The following is a 17,811-nucleotide window of genomic DNA, read 5'->3' as shown; positions in this document are numbered from 1 at the left end:
ATTCAACCGATTAATTCAAACGGCTGATTGATTCAGAATCGAGGCAAGTGACTGTCCTTATGAATGGGCCACTGAATCATTGACTCAATCGATTCATTCAAAAACGTGGATTCATTCAGTAACGAAACACCGCTGTGTCTTGCAATTAAGTCACTTAATTTTAAATTCTTGTTTATTTAACTACTATTATATAAAATTAGTGTCACGTTGCAATCGTTTTGGTATTGATATTAATATAAGGTGCTTTACATCTAAATCATATTTTGTAACTATCTTTTTTTTTTTCTACCCAGTATGCATCTATAAATTTCTGTGAGTTATTTTATGTGTGCTGTCTCTCTCAGCTGGCACGACATAAATACATTATCAGACAGTTGCCGTTTACACTGAATGCAATTAAAATTAAAATCATTATCACTCTCTACATTTAAAAAATAAAAATGAGAAGAGTTCTAAACTATTCTTTTATTATCTGTGTCCTGTTGCTGTCTCTCTGTTGCACTGTGGAGCTTCTGTCACTATAACAAATTCCTCATATGTGTAAACATACCTGGCCAATAAAGCTCATTCTGATTCTGATGCGCTGTCTTCACTGTATCTAACACACACACACACAGATCACACTGCGGCCGCACCCAAACATTCAGCAACAAAATTTTATCTATAAAATAGCTTAATCGCTCAAGAGCTGATTCCATTATTTTCTATGTATCGTCACAGATTTGACAGCTGGCTTTGTATCGATATTGTGGCACGTGTGCAGCAGTGGACCGGGTGCGTCCGAAATCGCATGCTTCCCTACTATATAGTATGCGAGGCGGGTAGTATATCCGAATTCATAGTATTCGAAAAACAGTAGGCGAGAAGTACCCGGATGACCTACTTCTTCCGCCCGAATTGGGACTCTCGCCCGCTCACGCCTGTGTTCATCTCTCCATCAGTCAGCTCAGTTCTGCTCTCAGTAGCGGAGCATCATGACTCCAGCCGCGCTGAACATCCTCACAGTTATTATTCTCCTTCTGTCCAGATGCTGCGACGCAAACCGCAAACTCCTGGTGTTTCTGATCGATGGCTTCCGTTATGATTACATGGACGATTTACAAAACTTGGCCGGATTTAGAGAAATCGTGGAAAACGGTGTTAAAGTGGATTACCTGACTCCAGATTTCCCCAGTCTGTCCTATCCCAACTATTACTCTCTAATGACAGGTGAGTTTGTACTAATCAAGACTACTCAAGACTTTTTAATATCCTATTTATATGCAATCTTAGCTACTTTCAAGTTTATGCACATTGATGCCATCATGTATCACTTCTCGTGTTGAAGTCTTTCTGAACTGATTTTCTCTGTTATGATATAGCAATCTAGTCAAATGTAAGATGTTATGAGCTCCTGGAGCTCTAAAAGATTAACATATGCATGTGGAGATTATACAAACATAATCATTTTTTGTTGTCTGATAGTTTAATAGGCCTTTACCACAATGCATTCCTTGTGTGACATTTTGTTGCACAATTATATACAGAAACAGTTCAAAAAGGGTAGACTAGAACAATCTGAGATCTGCTCGTTAATTATTGTTTGAATAGGGCCATTGATCACAGGGGCCAGGCACTTCATCCATAATGACAACAGAAAAACATCGCTCTCATTTAGATTTATTTATCAGTGTATTTATCATATTGAAAAATGATTATTTGTAGAGACATGCATAATATAATAGATTTTTTTATGCTTAGGTGTCCATTATGCACAATTTATGTTTTTGATTCAAATATTATCAAGAGTTAATGAGTATATTCATACTGAATTATTATTATTTGTAGAGACATTTAGTTTATTTTATTAAATATTTTCTAAAAATTGCACAAGTATTTGTGATCATATCCACTCAGTGAGACGATTATCACATGGTGATGCAGTGTGTGTTGTCTGTATGCTGGACTTCAGTAACCAAGGCCATGCAGCGCTGAGCTCCAGCTCACATGCTTTGCAATCACAGCAGCTCAGAGCCAACGCTTTACTGCTCTGCTGATGGCAGTTGTTTTATTTGGGCACATTCCCCTCTCCACAAAGCTTCAGAAGACAACTGGGCTGGAGCTTTGACAAAGAAATCAAACAATGAGAGCAAAGCTGGGACACTGTGAGGGGCATCCATAGTGCAAACTGTCTTAGAATAACTGTTATTAATAACATTAAACAAACATTACTACCTGTACCTTTATATAATATTTAAATGCATTTAGTTTTCCTTTATTATTAATAATTGTTTAGCAAGGATGCATTAAATTAATCGAAAGTGACAGTAAAACGTATAATGTTGCTCAGATTTTCTACAAAATTATTAAAAAACAGAAAAACACATCTAACAATATGAAATATTACTTGAGCATCAGATCAGCATGTTAGAATAATTCTTTGAAGGATCGTGTAACACTGAAGACTGGCGTAATGATGCTGAAATTTCAGCTTTGCATTATTTTAAAATATATTAAAATGCAAAACAGTTCTTTTGCATTGTAATAATATCACAATATTTTTTATCACATAAATGCAGCTTTATGAAATACTTCATAATTCATATTTAAGTTTGCATAAACTACCTGAACTGAATCTGTGAGCATCTTATAATATTTGTGATTTGTTAATGAACGTTATACTATAAAGTAGTTCTTACGGCCAAAGGTTCTTGACATGCTAATTGTTTTATAGGTGCTCTGGGTGGTTGCCAAGGCCTTGCTATGCGGTTGATAGTGTGTTTCTGTTTTTGCTAAATTTGCTCTCTGTTTTAGTGTGTTTATCAAAAATGTTTTGACTTTACAACATCCCTTAGAACAGTCATATCACACTTCTCCTTAAAGGAATAGTTCACAAAAAAATAAAAATTTTCTGACAGTTTGCTCACCCTCAGGGCATCCCAGATATAGATTTGTTTGTTTCTACATCAGAACACATTTGGAGATATGTATCACTGCATCACTTGCTCACCAGTGGATCCTCTGCAGTGAATGGGTGCCGGCAAAATGAGAGTCCAAGCAGCTGATAAAACATCACATTAGTCCACAAGTAATCTACACGACTCCAGTGCATCAATTCATATCTTGTGAAGTAAAATGCCAGCCTAAACTGTCTTTTTGCGTTAAAATTGTACTGTAAGGTATTACTAAAGAGTCGTAGTGAAGAATTAGCGCTGAAAAGGCGTGGACACAATTATTTTTGCGCCTAACTTTAGGTGTGTTTGATTTGAAGCGGCGCTGCACAGAATAATCAGTGTATGACATCAAAGTAGTGATCAGTCTGCTCTCTTATCGCTCTCGCGGTACTTTGATGTCATACACTGATCATTCTGTGTAGCGCCGCTTCAAGTCGAACATACCTTTTATTGCATATGCATTTGTAGGAGTTTCCCTTTCAGATGCAAAAGTTATGGGAGGAGAGTAGGATATTCAAATGAATCACAGAACACGTATTACTAATTGCACTCGTCAAATTACAGCCATTTGCGCCATTATTTAACGCCCCCAAAAAGCTTGTCTTAAACTATTTTGTGCTTGAAATGGCTACAGTTATTGCTTTTAAGAGGAGGCACCACAGAGAACAGAGAGCGCGTGGTAGAAGGGAGAGGATTTTTTCCACACGTAGGCTATTCATTTATTTTGAATGCCAGAGGAACACATTATCCGAACATATCGTTTGCCAAGCCATGCTATTTTTAATTTGCTTCAGGAAATAAAAGACGACTTGGAACCCTCAAATGGGAGTCAGGTCTATCAAAACTTCTAGCAAACCTTAATTTTTTGGCCTCCGGTTCTTTTCAATGCTTCTTTATTCCTTTAATCTTTATTTGCAACTACGCTAATTTGCGCTGCGCTTGGTATATTGCATTGGTTGATATGTAAATGAGATGTTGTGTCTGTGTTCTTTAATTTGAGCTTTGTTAGTAAATCACCCACAGAAATTTCACACTTATCGGCGCTGTTTTGGAATTGCGCTCTCGCGCTAATTTGCCCTGCTTAGTAAAACTGGCAAAACCACGACGCTCCGACTTTTAAACAATCTGCTTCTCGGTTCATTCAAAATCACACTGCTCTGCGCTCCGTTCACATATTCTGATTGTGAGTAACTGTTGCTGTCAGGACTGATTTATTTCAGAACCAGCCGCTATCAAAGTAATCTGGCTGCGGGCGCCAGTTTTGGCCCGTGGGCCACCTGTTGCCGACCACTGCCATAGAGCTTGAATTACATGAGTGGACAAATGATCCATTGTTGTTGCTGGGTATCCAAAGATAATGAAACGTATCCGAAAGCTCTGTGGAGTCTCCAGAGCTCTCAAAGAGCAATGAAATTAAATGAATGAATCAAATGAACCACTGAGGCGTGCTGATTGAACTCCACCCTCATATCTGTAAATATTCATTCTGTACTCCTCTAATTGTTCCAGGACGCCACTGCGAGGTGCACCAATTGACTGGAAATTACATGTGGGATAAAGACACCATGAAAGAGTTCCTGATTGGAACTAATCCGGACAGCCGTCTGCCCATGTGGTGGGACGGATCAGAGCCGCTGTGGGTCACCATGCAGAAACTAGGGAAGAGAGTCTACATGTACTACTGGCCAGGTTAGTGGACGTCTGTACTGTAAGTCAGAATGACAAAGCACACTGGCAAGGAAAAAGACCAGTTGAGATGTAGAATTAGGTAAAAACAAAGCGATAGAATGAGAAACAGCTGTGAGCGTGTGCACGACCGACATGTTGAAATGAAAAACAAAAACGCATGCAGGAGAAGTGACAGATCAAACCTGCGACCTGACAATATTTGGACGGATGTGATTCGGGTGTAGGAACAAAGCCGCAGGCTGAGTGCTGTAGGTAATCACAGCGTGCCAATATACAGCCATATCTCACATCTACGAATGTGATATTGCATTTATACAACAGTTCGACGGCACGAGTTAATACATAAGAAATACATAAATGGAGTGTCTTACCCTCTTTTGTTGCGAATTACTTTCTTCTGCCATGGATTCAATCTAAAGTTGACAGTTTCAGTGGCGGCAAATTGTAAAAAAAGATCTGGCTGCTTTCGGTGGGTTCATGAGCGCTGAATGGCCGCTGACGTCATGGAGCTCACAACTCTGAAAATGCCGAAGCAAATTTATTAACAAAACGTTTAAACAACTACATTCTCACCAATGTAAAAACAATTAAAACAACATTCCGTGAAACAAAAACTATATTACTTATTAAATTGTCATGGATTTGGACATCCGCCATGACACTCAATATGAGAAATACTGCAAGCGGAGTGATACAAACATGAGTGATGTCATTCTGTTATTACTAGAATATTGCACTCCTTTTAGCCAATCAGATTTGAGGACCAGAAAGAACTGCTGTATAAATGAATATATATGAGGTTTTCATCCCATGTCTAAATACCCGGATTTATGTGGTTTTGGGTCCAAATGCTTGTAGAAGTTGTGAAAATAAGAGATGATGGAAGTTGCTTGCTGTAGTGTTGTAGAAAGGGATCTAATGTTGTCACTTCGTACATGTATATATCTCAATCTTAGAAAACAATTCTAAGAAAAAATGTTTTTGTAGTGTTAAAATGCAGTAAAAACGGCAATATTGTAAAATATTATTACAATTTAAATGAACTGAATGTACATTCTATTTATATGTATTCTATTTCTATTTGAATATATTTTACAATGTAATTTATTCCTGTGATGTCGAGCTGAATTCTCAGCATCTTCAGAGTCACATGATCCTTCAGAAATTCTAATATGCTGATATTTCTTCTTCTTAACAGTGTTGAAAACAGTTTTGCTGTGTAAACTGTAATATTTTTTAAATTCAGTATTGTTGAATAGGAAGTTTTTTTGCAATATAAATATTTTATTATATATTATAAATGTCTTCACTGACACTTTTGATTAATTTAATGCATCCTTGCTGAATAAAAATATGAATTTCTTTTCAAATTGGACTAATTCCATACTTTTTAATGGCAGTGTACAGTATAAATAAAGAGATTTTTATATCCACACGCTGCGGTCACACAGAGCTTCCTCCTATGCCAGACTCATTTAATTAGTGTCATTTTAAAAGGACAAGCTACTCCTACTACTACTTGACATTAAAAAGCATGCAATGTTTTCAAGTAGAGTGTTCAAGCTTTGAAAAGCCTTTTTGATCTCTCTCAAATGCATATAAATGCAGGTCACGTTGTCTAAACAAGTGTGTTTCTGTCCATTTAGGTTGTGAAGTGACGATTCTTGGAGTCAGACCTACATTCTGTGAAGAATATGTGTACAACCCTTCAGAGAAGAACCTGACAGACTCCATGGAGATCTCTCTAAATATGTTAAAGTAAGACCAAAAGCCCAAGAAATCTTTAACAGGTAATGTTGTTGGTTTTTCTGCCTAGATGAAGCCTGGCATGCTAATTAGCTAAAAGCCCACACAACCTAGGTCATGTTAGCTGAAAAGAAAAGAAGCAGTAAGTTATTACATTCTGATGAAAGATTATATAGGCAAAAAAAGATTTTACTTGGAATATCATCCATTAATCAATTATTCGCAATAAGATCAAGAACATACAGTAAAGTAAACAGTGTCAAATTTTATGTTATTACGTTCCTCCTTAGTCTAGGGATGGGAAGGAGTAATAAAGTGTGGGAAAAGGAGGAAGTTTTCCTTTCTCCTGACGTAAACAACACCATTAGAGATGAAAAACAGAATGAAATTTATTAACACAAGGAAGCAAACAGAACTTCAGCAGGGGACAAGGCCAACATATTAACTTCAGAAAGAAAAAAATCTCCCTGTCTACAACATAAACAGGAGAAAAGTGTAAGCAAAAGAAATGGCAACCACTTCCCTACAGCTTCCAGCAGAAAACCCACCTATGAATCCTCTGTGGTGAACGGGTGCCGTCAGAATCCAAACAGCTGATAAAAACATTACAGTAACCCACACCACTCTAGTCCATCAATTAACGTCTTGCGAAGTGAGAAGCTGTATTTGTAAGAAACACATCCATTATTAAGGTGTTTTAGCTGTCGCTTCTGGTTAAAATGCTGTCTGTAATCCATAATAACGCTTCTTCCAATGAAAAGTCTATCCAATGTTGTCCTCTCACATCAAAATGAAGCTATTTATTTGTTTAGAACAGTTTTTGCTTGATCTGTGAATATTTCTCTCTTGATTCAGTGGAGATGACCATTTTTTTTTTACTGGAGAAAGAAGTAATATGGATAAAGGACTTAAAACATCTTAATGATAGATTTGCTTCTTACAAACACAACTTTTTACGTCACAAGATTAATGGACTGGAGTCGTGTGGGTTACTTGTGGATTATTGTGATGTTTTTATCAGCTGTTTTGACTCTCATTCTGATGGCACCCATTCACTGCAGAGGATCCAATGGTGAGCAAGTGATGTAATGCTAAATTTCTCCTAATCTGAAAAAATAAATCAAATTTGAATGATATGTTTCAAACAGAAGCGATAAAGCAGACATGGCTGGTATTTATTACGAGAAGATTGATGTGGAAGGACATCACTTTGGGCCACATTCTCCGGAAATACAGCGCGCCATTCTCTCACTGGACCAGGCTTTCCAGACCCTCAACCAGAAAATCAAGGTATTTTTACATGGGTGAAAGAAAGAGAGAAATAACAGTACCTGCTGTCTGTTCTATACCTGGCCATCTAAAACATAAAATTTCTTTATTTATTTTTTTTGTCAGGAAAAGAATATGAGCGATGATATAAATGTGGTCCTGTTCTCTGATCACGGCATGACGGACCTCCAGTGGATGGAGAAAGTCATTGAACTGGACAACTACATTGACATGACGCAGATCATTAAAATGATGGACAGGGGGCCGGTGGTCAGTCTGTGGCCCAAACAGGACAAGTTTGAAGAGGTGAGCTCAGTCTGTCTCTGTTCTCTTTCCATCTGCATGTTTTTCATGAGACTCGTGCTTACAGCAAGACCACAGCTCCAAAAACAACCCTCTTATTTTCCTGCTATCTGCTATTCTGAGGGGAAAATAGGCAGCGGTGTACTTTGACCTGCTGTCGGCCGCATTTAGATTTAAACTTTAACTTTAGTGATATTTAAGTATTGTAACGGGGTGAGGAATCACACGACAGGGAAGGCAGGTTAAATGCCCCGAAGGGTGGCTTTGACAAGGAGCGAAGTGCAACAAAGGGGGAAAAAGGTCCTTGTGGGTGCTCCAGTGTGGGGAGTGCTCTCTTCCTCCTTTCCCAGTGCAGTGAATCCGTGCAGTGTTCCAGTGGGGCTGGTCGGTCACACGCTGCTCTCTGTGGGAGAAATGAGAGGGCGAGTTAGTGCTTTGTCTCATGGAGTAGTCTCCCTGTGTGTGGGGCTTGCGTGGCTTATGTAGCCGCCGCCTGATGAGCCGCAGCTGTGACCGATCAGCCAGTGATGAGGATGGGCAGGTGTTCCTCGCTTGTTTCCAGGGTGACGCTGATGACACTTCGGGACGCTTGTCACAGTCCTGTGTCGGAGGCATCCGTCTGCAGCAGGAAGGGGCAGCTAAAGTCCGGGGCTCGGAGGACTGGTTCCGAGGTGAGAGCCCCTTTTACCTTCTGGAAGGCTTCCTCCGCTGATGGTGTCCACAGTACCTTCTCCGGCTGCCCCTTCCTGGTCAGGTCTGTCAGAGAGGCGGCTAAAGAGGAGAAGTTAGGGATGAAGCAGCGATAGTATTCCAACCAAACCCTAAAAAGGCTCGCACCTGGGTTTTGGTTTCGGGCCTCGGGGCGGAACGTACCGCCACCACCTTCTTCTCCTGTGGCCGAATGATACCCCAACCAACCTGGAAACCCAGGTACTTCGCCTCGGAGAGGGCAAGGTGGCATTTGCGAGGGTTGGCGGTGAGCCCAGCCTTCCGTAGCTCCGAGAGCACCCTCCGTAACCGGTCCAGGTGGTCTTCCCATGCCTCGGAATGGATTACCACATCGTCCAGGTAAGCGGCAGCGTAGGACTGATGGGGCCACAATAGGATGTCCATCATTCGCTGGAACGTGGCAGGTGCCCCGTGAAGGCCGAAGGGAAGGGTACGGTACTGCCAGTGGCCACTACAGGGGGAAAAGCAGTCTTAGGTTTGGCATTCTCAGAGAGGGGTACCTGCCAGTAAGCTTTGGTGAGGTCCAACGTCGAGATATACCGGGCCCTTCCAGTCGGTCCAACAACTCTTCCACCCGAGGCATGGGGTATCCGTCGAACTCGGATACCTCGTTGAGGCGGCGGAAGTCGTTGCAGAAACGGAGGGTGCCGTCTGGTTTCGGGACCATCACGATTGGGCTGGACCACGGGCTGCGGGATGGTTCTATCACCCCTAACTTCAGCATTTGTTGTATTTCCTCCTCAATAGCCTGCTGACGAGCCTCAGGGACACGGTAGGACCCCTGATGGCGTCCGTATGTCATGCTGTAGGACGCTGGTCTGCCCAGGGAGAGATGAGAACACATCAGAGAACTGACCGATCAGGTGCTGCAGCTCCCCCTTCTGGGCAGCCGAGAGATGGGGGTTGACATCAACCACCACGGGATCAGAGGTGGCGAGCTGGTCTCTAGTCCCCACCCACTTCTTCAGCAGGTTGATGTGGTAGAGCTGCTCGGCTTTCCTTCTTCCTGGCTGACGTACATGGTAAGTAACCGGCCCAATTTTCTCCAGCACTGTGTAAGGCCCCTGCCAGGTGGCCAGGAACTTGCAGGCCACGTTGGGGACTAGGACCATGACTCTGTCTCCTGTTTGGAACTCCTGTGGCTGGGCTGCCCGGTTGTAGTGGCGCTGTTGAGCCTGCTGCGCTTTGGTCAGGTGTTCCCGGACTAATGGCATGACCCGATCGATCCTCTCCCTCATCTGTCGTACGTGCTCGATCACGGAGCGATGGGCTGCCGGCTGTTGTTCCCAGGCCTCCTTCGCCACATCCAGGAGGCCAAAGAGGAGCTCGAAAGGGGTGAATCCAGTTGAGGCCTGGGGGACTTCGCAGATCTCGAAGAGGACGTAGGGGATCATGAGGTCCCAATCGCGCTTGTCCTCCGCGACCACCCGTCTCAGCATCTGCTTCAGGGTCTGGTTGAAGCGTTCAACCAGTCCGTCGGTCTGGGGATGGTAGACGGTGGTCCTCAACTGTTTCACCAGCAACAGCCGGCAAAGGTCAGCCATTAGCCAGAACATAAAGGGGGTACCCTGATCGGTCAGGATCTCCGCTGGGATGCCTACTCTGCTGGAGAGCAGGAAGAGTTCCTGGGCGATGGCTTTTGCGGCGGCTTTTCGAAGAGGAACTGCCTCTGGATACCGGGTGGCATAGTCGACAATCACTAGGATGCGGCGCTCGCTCCCCAGCGTCCCGACATTGGGCTGCATCCGCCAGCTCTATCGCCTCCACGAGTTCCAGGGTGGTGGTTGGGTTCCTCATTCCAACCGCCTGTTGATGGGAACGGGGAAAGGCCGATCTATCACCACGCGTTCCACCACCTGACTGGCTGATGACGCCCCCTCCAACAGCCAATGTTGCGTGAGTTCGGCAGCCTGGGCACGGGCTGGCAGACGGGGCTTATATTCCCACTCGTGGAAGTACTGAGCGGCACAGATAGGGGATAACCCCAGGCGGGCGAGGATCTCCTTCTTAACCTCCGCATACTGATCGGCGGAGGTGGTGGGAAGAGTGAAGAACATGCGCTGAGCTTCACCCGTCAGCAGGGGAGCCAACGCCCGGTCCCAGTCGTCGGGGTGCCACCCTTCAGAGGTTGCCGTTGTCTGAAGGAAAACATCTGAAGGAAAGCTTCCACATCGTCATGCGGGGTCATTTTGGGGAGCAGTTTCGTGGCTTGCACTCGGGGGTCCGGCAGCGGAACGCGTTGAGCAGCGGCTTGCAGAGCCGCGAGCCCTGGCTCCGTCTCTCCTTGACGGGTGGCGAGGTGCTCAAAGATCTGTTGCTGGTGGATGCTAACCTCGGTGAGCCGCTGGAAGATTTCGTCCATGGTGAGGGGAGGAGTGCTTGCCTGAACAAAAAAAAGGAAAAACAAAGGGAAAAAAAGATGAGGTCAGGGAAATTGCTTGTCGGTGATTCCTCACGAATCTGCCCGCATTCTCCACCAGTGCAACGGGGTGAGGAATCACACGACAGGGAAGGCAGGTTAAATGCCCCGAAGGGTGGCTTTATTGACAAAGAGTGAAATGCAACAAAGGGGGAAAAAGGTCCTTGTGGGTGCTCCAGTGCGGTGAGTGCTCTCTTCCTCCTTTTCCAGTGCAGTGAATCCGTGCAGTGTTCCAGTGGGGCTGGTCGGTCACACACTGCTGTCTGTGGGAGAAATGAGAGGGCGAGTTAGTGCTTGGTCTCACGGAGTAGTCTCCCTGTGCGTGGGGCTTGCGTGGCTTATGTAGCCGCTGCCTGATGAGCCGCAGCTGTGACCGATCAGCCTGTGATGTGGATGGGCAGGTGTTCCTCGCTTGTTTCCAGGGCGACGCTGATGACACTTCGGGACGCTCGTCACAGTATGTTTTGATGTTCTGGCCTCTCTGTGTGTGTGTGTGTTTTTGTATATATAGCATTTTGACATTATTATTTATGACATTTTTCTTCACAAATCTAAAATAGTTTAATGCCTTGTTTTTTCTTTATGTTTTGGGATGAGATGTGAACTTCATTTGCTTAAACTTAAAATGTTTGCATGTGTTGATTCAGATATATCAAAACCTGAGCACAGTGGACAACATGAATGTTTATAAGAAGCAAGAGATCCCAGACCGCTTTCATTACAAGAACGGGAGGTTCGTCTCGATGCTGACGCTTGTTGCAGAGCCTGGATGGTTTATCACAGAGGTTAGTGAGGTTATTCTCTACACAATCTGTCCTGAATGTCCTCATAGCTGTTTATGGGGTTGTTTTATGATTATAACAATGTAACCAAATCTAGATATAGATATAGATGCAGTAGTTTTATTTATTTAGAGTCATATATCTGCCCTTATCTGCACTATTGAATCTTATAGTAGAGTATAGAGCAACTTTCACCATTCATCCTATAGCAGGGTGTGGAAATTTCCTCACTGCCTTGTGATCCATTTAATATGTTTCTTTGTACATTCCCAATAAGAGCGCTGACAGGAATCGCTTCAGTCATGATTCAGTCTTGCATATAAAGCCCAAAAACAACAGTCTTCCTCTTGTGTGCTTGCCTGATATAACACAGATTATCTCAGCGATGCGTCATTAGCTGACTACAAAAACATACTCAGAGGATAAAACACCAAGGCATCAGTCTGATGCCAACATTTCAGGCTAAATGCTAACCTCTGCACATCTGCCTGTTTTCACAGAATAAAGCCAAACTGCCCTTCTGGAAAAACGGCACGGAGGAGGCGGAGGGCTGGCAACACGGATGGCACGGTTATGATAATGACTTTATGGACATGAGGGGGTTCTTTTTGGCACAGGGACCAGGTAACGTTCTGCAGACCTCACCTTTACTCTGCATATTTATGTATATTTGAAATATATATATATATATATATATATATATATATATAATATATATATATATATATATATATACTGTATATATATTTAATTTAAAATCTAAGCTTTATATTTACATGAACATTTAAATTTGTAGAATATCATAGAATTAGTTTTTATTTTAAAATAAAATAAAATTTCATATATATATATATATATATATATATATATATATATATATATATATATATATATATATATATATATATATATATATATATATATATATATATATATATATATATACGTAGGTGCACATATGTTTTTCAGCCTGATTCTCATATGAGAACCTGGAGATTTGGTTTGGTCCTCACACGGGCCATGGCATGTAGTGTGACCCATAAAATATTACTATAAAAAAATTCATTAATAATAGTGATAATATTATTGCACTTTATTTAGTTTTTTTTATTTTTATAAAATGACTAACTAAAAATAATAAACTAAATAATCAAGTGTGATAATAATATTTTATTTTAAAATAAAAAGGGAGTATTACATACAAATTCAATTATTTTATAGTAAACTTAAAAATAAAATGCTAATATTTTTAATTTAAATTTTCATCATTTTCAAACGTAAAATCAGCAAGCGTTTATTTTGGCGGGTTGCCGGCAAGTAAGTATATGCGCTTCCGGGTTTAGCAATAGCATACCCCTCTCGGGTTTAGCGCCGCTGATGGAAGAGTCAGTGAATTAAATGTCACAGTTTTGCTTTGAAAACGGCAGCGGGTCACCTAGAATAGATTATGCTTTCAGTTTGAATACAGAAATCTTATACAGTACAGTTTGTCGATCTAAAATGCTAATTGTGCATTAACAGCTGTCAGCCATGTCGGTACGCAAATGCGCTGTCAGAACTTATTTGAACAGCGCATTTTTAATTTTGGTCGCGCATGCGGACAACTTATGTGTATATATGTATGTTTTACCAAATAAAAAGAACAGCACTTTTAGAGTTCATCCCACTCATTGATGTGAGCATAAGTATTGGGACAGTTGAACATAAGGCAGATATAAAAGATGAAAAGCTATTATTTAGTTGCAGATCCCTTGCGCACAATCACAGCAGTGAGTCTGTGACCCATAGACATCACCAGACTCTTGGTCTCATCCTTTGAAATACTGTTCCCAGCCTTTAATGCAGCCAATTCCAATTGTTGCTTGTTTTGGGGAGTTTCTGCCTTTACTCTCCTCTTCAGCTGGTGAAATTCATGTTCAATCGGATTTAAATCTGGAGATTGACTTGGGCAATCTAAGACTTTCTGTTTCTTTGCCCTTATAAATTCCTTGACTGAACTGGCAGGGTGTTTTTGGTCATTGTCCTGATGCAATATGAAGCACTTCCCAATGAATCTGGTGGCATTTTCTTGAATATTGGTAGGCAAGATGGTTTTGTACCCTTCCAAATTCATTCTGCTACTGTCATCATACATTAAGTCATCAGTAAAGTTGAGAGGGCCTGTTCCAGAGGCAGCCATGCATGCCCATGCCATGACACCACCTCCACCATGCTTTACAGATGAGGCTGTATGCTTGGGATCATTGCAGTTCCCTTTTTTTCTCCACATTTTTTATTTGCCATCACTTAGATAAAGGTTCATCTTTGTCACATTGGTCCATAAACTGATTTCCAAAGCTCTTCTGGCTCACCTTTGTGCTTTTTTGCAAACTCTAATCTTGCCTTTCTATTTTTGGTGCTGGTCAGAGGTTTGCATCTTGCTGTGTAGCATCTGTAATTCTGTGTCAAAGTCCCCTGAGGACAGTAGATTGTCAGAGCATCACCACAGCTTTCTGGGTTGCTGGTGGTTTCCAAACTCTTGATTTCTCCATGCCCTTTGTTTTTGCTAGAGCTCTAACTGACTTCCTCTTTTCTTTTAGCATCCAAATTGCTTGCTTTTCTCTCAAAGTCAGCTCCTTTATCTTCATCCTGGTTTGTGTGTGTCATCATCGAATGCAGAAGTAATGGATATAACTGATACGACACATTCCCTGCATTTAATATCTGAAGAATTAATGCAACAGGACACAGCTGATCACTTAGAAAGACCTGTGAGGCAACTGTTACAATACTTATGCTCACATCAATGAGTGGGATGAACTCTAAAAGTGCTACTCTTTTTATTTGGTAAAACATCTATGTGTTGAATCACCCAATAATAAAATGTGACATTCTGTAGTTTTGTCTCATATTCATCTTTTAATCATATTTGTAAATGTCTTGACTCCACAGCCAACAGAGCAATTTTGTCTTTACTGTTCCAATACTTTTGGAGGGCACTGTATGTATATATATATATACACTCACTCACCGGCCACTTTATTAGGTACACCTTGCTAGTACCGGGTTGGACCCCCTTTTGCCTTCAGAACTGCCTTAATTCTTCGTGGCATAGATTCAACAAGGCGTTGGAAACATTCCTCAGAGATTTTGGTCCATATTGACATGATAGCATCACACAGTTGCTGCAGATTTGTCGGCTGCACATCCATGATGCGAATCTCCCGTTCCACCACATCCCAAAGGTGCTCTATTGGATTGAGATCTGGTGACTGTGGAGGCCATTTGAGTAAAGTGAGCTCATTGTCATGTTCAAGAAACCAGTCTGAGATGATTTGAGCTTTGTAACATGGTGCATTATCCTGCTGGAAGTAGCCATCAGAAGATGGGTACACTGTAGTCATAAAGGGATGGACATGGTCAGCAACAATACTCGGGTAAGCTGTGGTGTTTAAACGATGCTCAGTTGGTACTAAGGGATATTTTCTCTTTTTCGGACCATTCTCTGCAAACCCTAGATATGGTTTTGTGTGAAAATCCCAGGAGATCAGCAGTTTTTGAAATACTTGGACCAGCCCGTCTAGCACCAACAACCATTCCACGTTCAAAGTTACTTAAATCCCCTTTCTTCCCCATTCTGATGCTCGGTTTGAACTTCAGCAAGTCATCTAGATGCCTAAATACATTGAGTTGCTGCCATGTGATTGGCTGATTAGCAATTTGTGTTACCAAGCAATTGAACAGATGTGGTCGGTGAGTGTGTGTGTGTGTATATATATATATATATATATATATATATATATATATATATATATATATATATATATATATATATATATATATATATATATATATATCAGACCTAATATTCAGTATTTAATCAAAAATATATATATATATATATTATATATATATATTAATCAAAGTGTAACAACTCTTCAAAATTGCTGTGGAATACCATCTGTAAATATCTCTCGTTCTACCATAGAGCTGTCTACCTCCACCTCATTCTATACCCTTCTCATCCCTTATTTGCACCACTATTTATTGTTATCCTTAGTTATTCACTGAACTTATTTATTGTTTTTTGTATTGTAAATATATCTTTACATGTTTGCACTGAGTAGGGAGATGCTCTAAATCTCATCGCACATGTATATAAATGCATATTGTATGTGTGTGCAATGACAATAAAAGGCATTCATTTAAATAAAACCGTTAAAAAGGTTTTGTTTTAGTCTGTTAACTCATCAAATGATAATTCTTTTTAATAGTTTTTTTTTTATTCAGCAAGGGTGCAAATTGGACATTGGACAAGACATTTTTAATGTTGCAAAAAATTAATAATTAAAAAAAATGCATTCATCAAAGAATAACCCTAAGAAAAAAACATCATAGTTTCCACAAAAAAAATTATATATATATATATATATATATATATATATATATATATATATATATCCACAAGCTAAAAAAAACTGAATAAAACCTACTATTCAGCATTTAAATAAAACATTTGTAAAAAAATTGGATTTGATTGTTTTTTTATTTATTCGTTTTTTCAGACTTCAAGACGAACTTCCGCGCCGGTCCCATACGAACAGTAGATGTGTATAATGTTTTGTGCAAGACGCTGGGGATCGAACCCCTGCCCAACAACGGCTCATGGTCTCGTGTGGAGTGTATGATGAGGAGCTCGGCCGGCGCTATACGAGCCGCTCTGATCTACAGCTGCCTGCTGCTGCTGCCGCTGCTGCTGATGCTGACGCTCTAGAGGATCCCCCCTCTGCATTCACTCTGTCAGACCGTATCAGACGGAAGACTGCAGGAGCGCACATATCAAATACAGATTTAATGCCTTAGGGTGTGCCATGGTGTCAGATAAATGCCAAGAAAAACATTTTTATCAGCTTTTTGCTGCACTGCATCTAAATATCATTCATTGCTGATGAAGTAGAAGAAATGATGTTGGTGTTGGATGAAGCAATTTGCACATTTTCACTGAAAGATTTATATTTTAGTAAGATATGATCTTTTATTATATAATTTTCTCCATGTTCTCAATTAGTTTTCTGTTGTTTTGTAAATGGTCTTTGTACATCTACTCATCTAACACAAAGGGCAGTTTTTTGATTATTGTAAAATTACTTGACTAGATGGTTAGTATCACAGCCCTGTCAAGATATATACTGTTTTGAATGTAAGGAATTATATTATTATATTGCTATTATTTGTATAATTTCTACTGTAGATTATATAACTAGATTTTCCATCTCTTTAGTACAGGGTTTGTACTAATTGCTTTCTCAATAAAACTAAGGTTATGTCTTCTAAACTATTATTTTGTAACTACATTTGTTCATTCAGATTTACAGATTGAAATACTGGAAATAATATTGATATTTATTGTAATTCATGGGGGGCTTTTATACTATATGTGCTTTTACAGCAGCGTTCAACAGCAGGAAACAGAGCTCTTTCGCCATCTGCTGGTCTGGCTGTGAACTTCACTCATCTGACGTGTTACATTTTATTCCACTCTAATTCTATTTTCAACTCGTCACTGATTTATGTTTATTAATAAGATAAATGTAATGACGGCGTTTTATTTCATTAAGACCTATGTAATAATGCTATAAAATCACGAAAATTATTTTTTAAAGACTAAACTACATGCATAAGCCAGACATAGAAATGAACCAGACACAGTAAAAAATTAAATTAAATAAATAAAAAAATTAGACTTGTTTTCCCAGTTGACCAGGTAAAGATGAACATTAGGTGGCGCAAAAAGACCATTTGTTTGCAAACGTCACACTACAAACAAGCCATAGTGTATAAACACTCACACACACACACACACACACACACACACACACACACACACACACACATATATAGCCTACATATACGATAAGTCTTGTGACAGACTCGCATTCATTAGTCCCTATTTTCCCAACAA

General features: G+C 40.6%; 1 protein-coding gene across 1 annotated transcript; it reads left to right on the top strand.

Annotated features, from left to right (window-relative positions):
* The first annotated feature begins 857 nt into the window (after positions 1–857).
* Positions 858–17,186, top strand: LOC306883313 (glycerophosphocholine cholinephosphodiesterase ENPP6). Its single transcript, XM_079438489.1, has 8 exons — positions 858–1,209; positions 4,443–4,622; positions 6,269–6,380; positions 7,517–7,658; positions 7,764–7,943; positions 11,736–11,873; positions 12,371–12,494; positions 16,415–17,186. Exons 1-8 carry the CDS (start codon positions 975–977, stop codon positions 16,621–16,623), a joined length of 1,320 nt encoding a protein of 439 aa, XP_079294615.1. The 5' UTR covers positions 858–974; the 3' UTR covers positions 16,624–17,186.
* The last annotated feature ends 625 nt before the right edge of the window (positions 17,187–17,811 follow it).

The sequence above is a fragment of the Barbus barbus genome (assembly GCF_936440315.1).
Source record: "Barbus barbus genome assembly, chromosome: 17".
Taxonomy (NCBI): domain Eukaryota; kingdom Metazoa; phylum Chordata; class Actinopteri; order Cypriniformes; family Cyprinidae; genus Barbus; species Barbus barbus.
Note: the sequence above shows the minus strand (reverse complement) of the source record. Positions and strands in the feature narration are given on the sequence as shown.

Excerpts from the sequence above, each read along its gene's own strand:
- LOC306883313 (XM_079438489.1), top strand. The coding sequence starts at position 975 with ATGACTCCAGCCGCGCTGAACATCCTCACAGTTATTATTCTCCTTCTG. Across the intron at positions 11,874-12,370 it reads CTGGATGGTTTATCACAGAG|AATAAAGCCAAACTGCCCTT; the intron begins GTTAGTGAGGTT and ends CTGTTTTCACAG. Across the intron at positions 12,495-16,414 it reads CTTTTTGGCACAGGGACCAG|ACTTCAAGACGAACTTCCGC; the intron begins GTAACGTTCTGC and ends TCGTTTTTTCAG.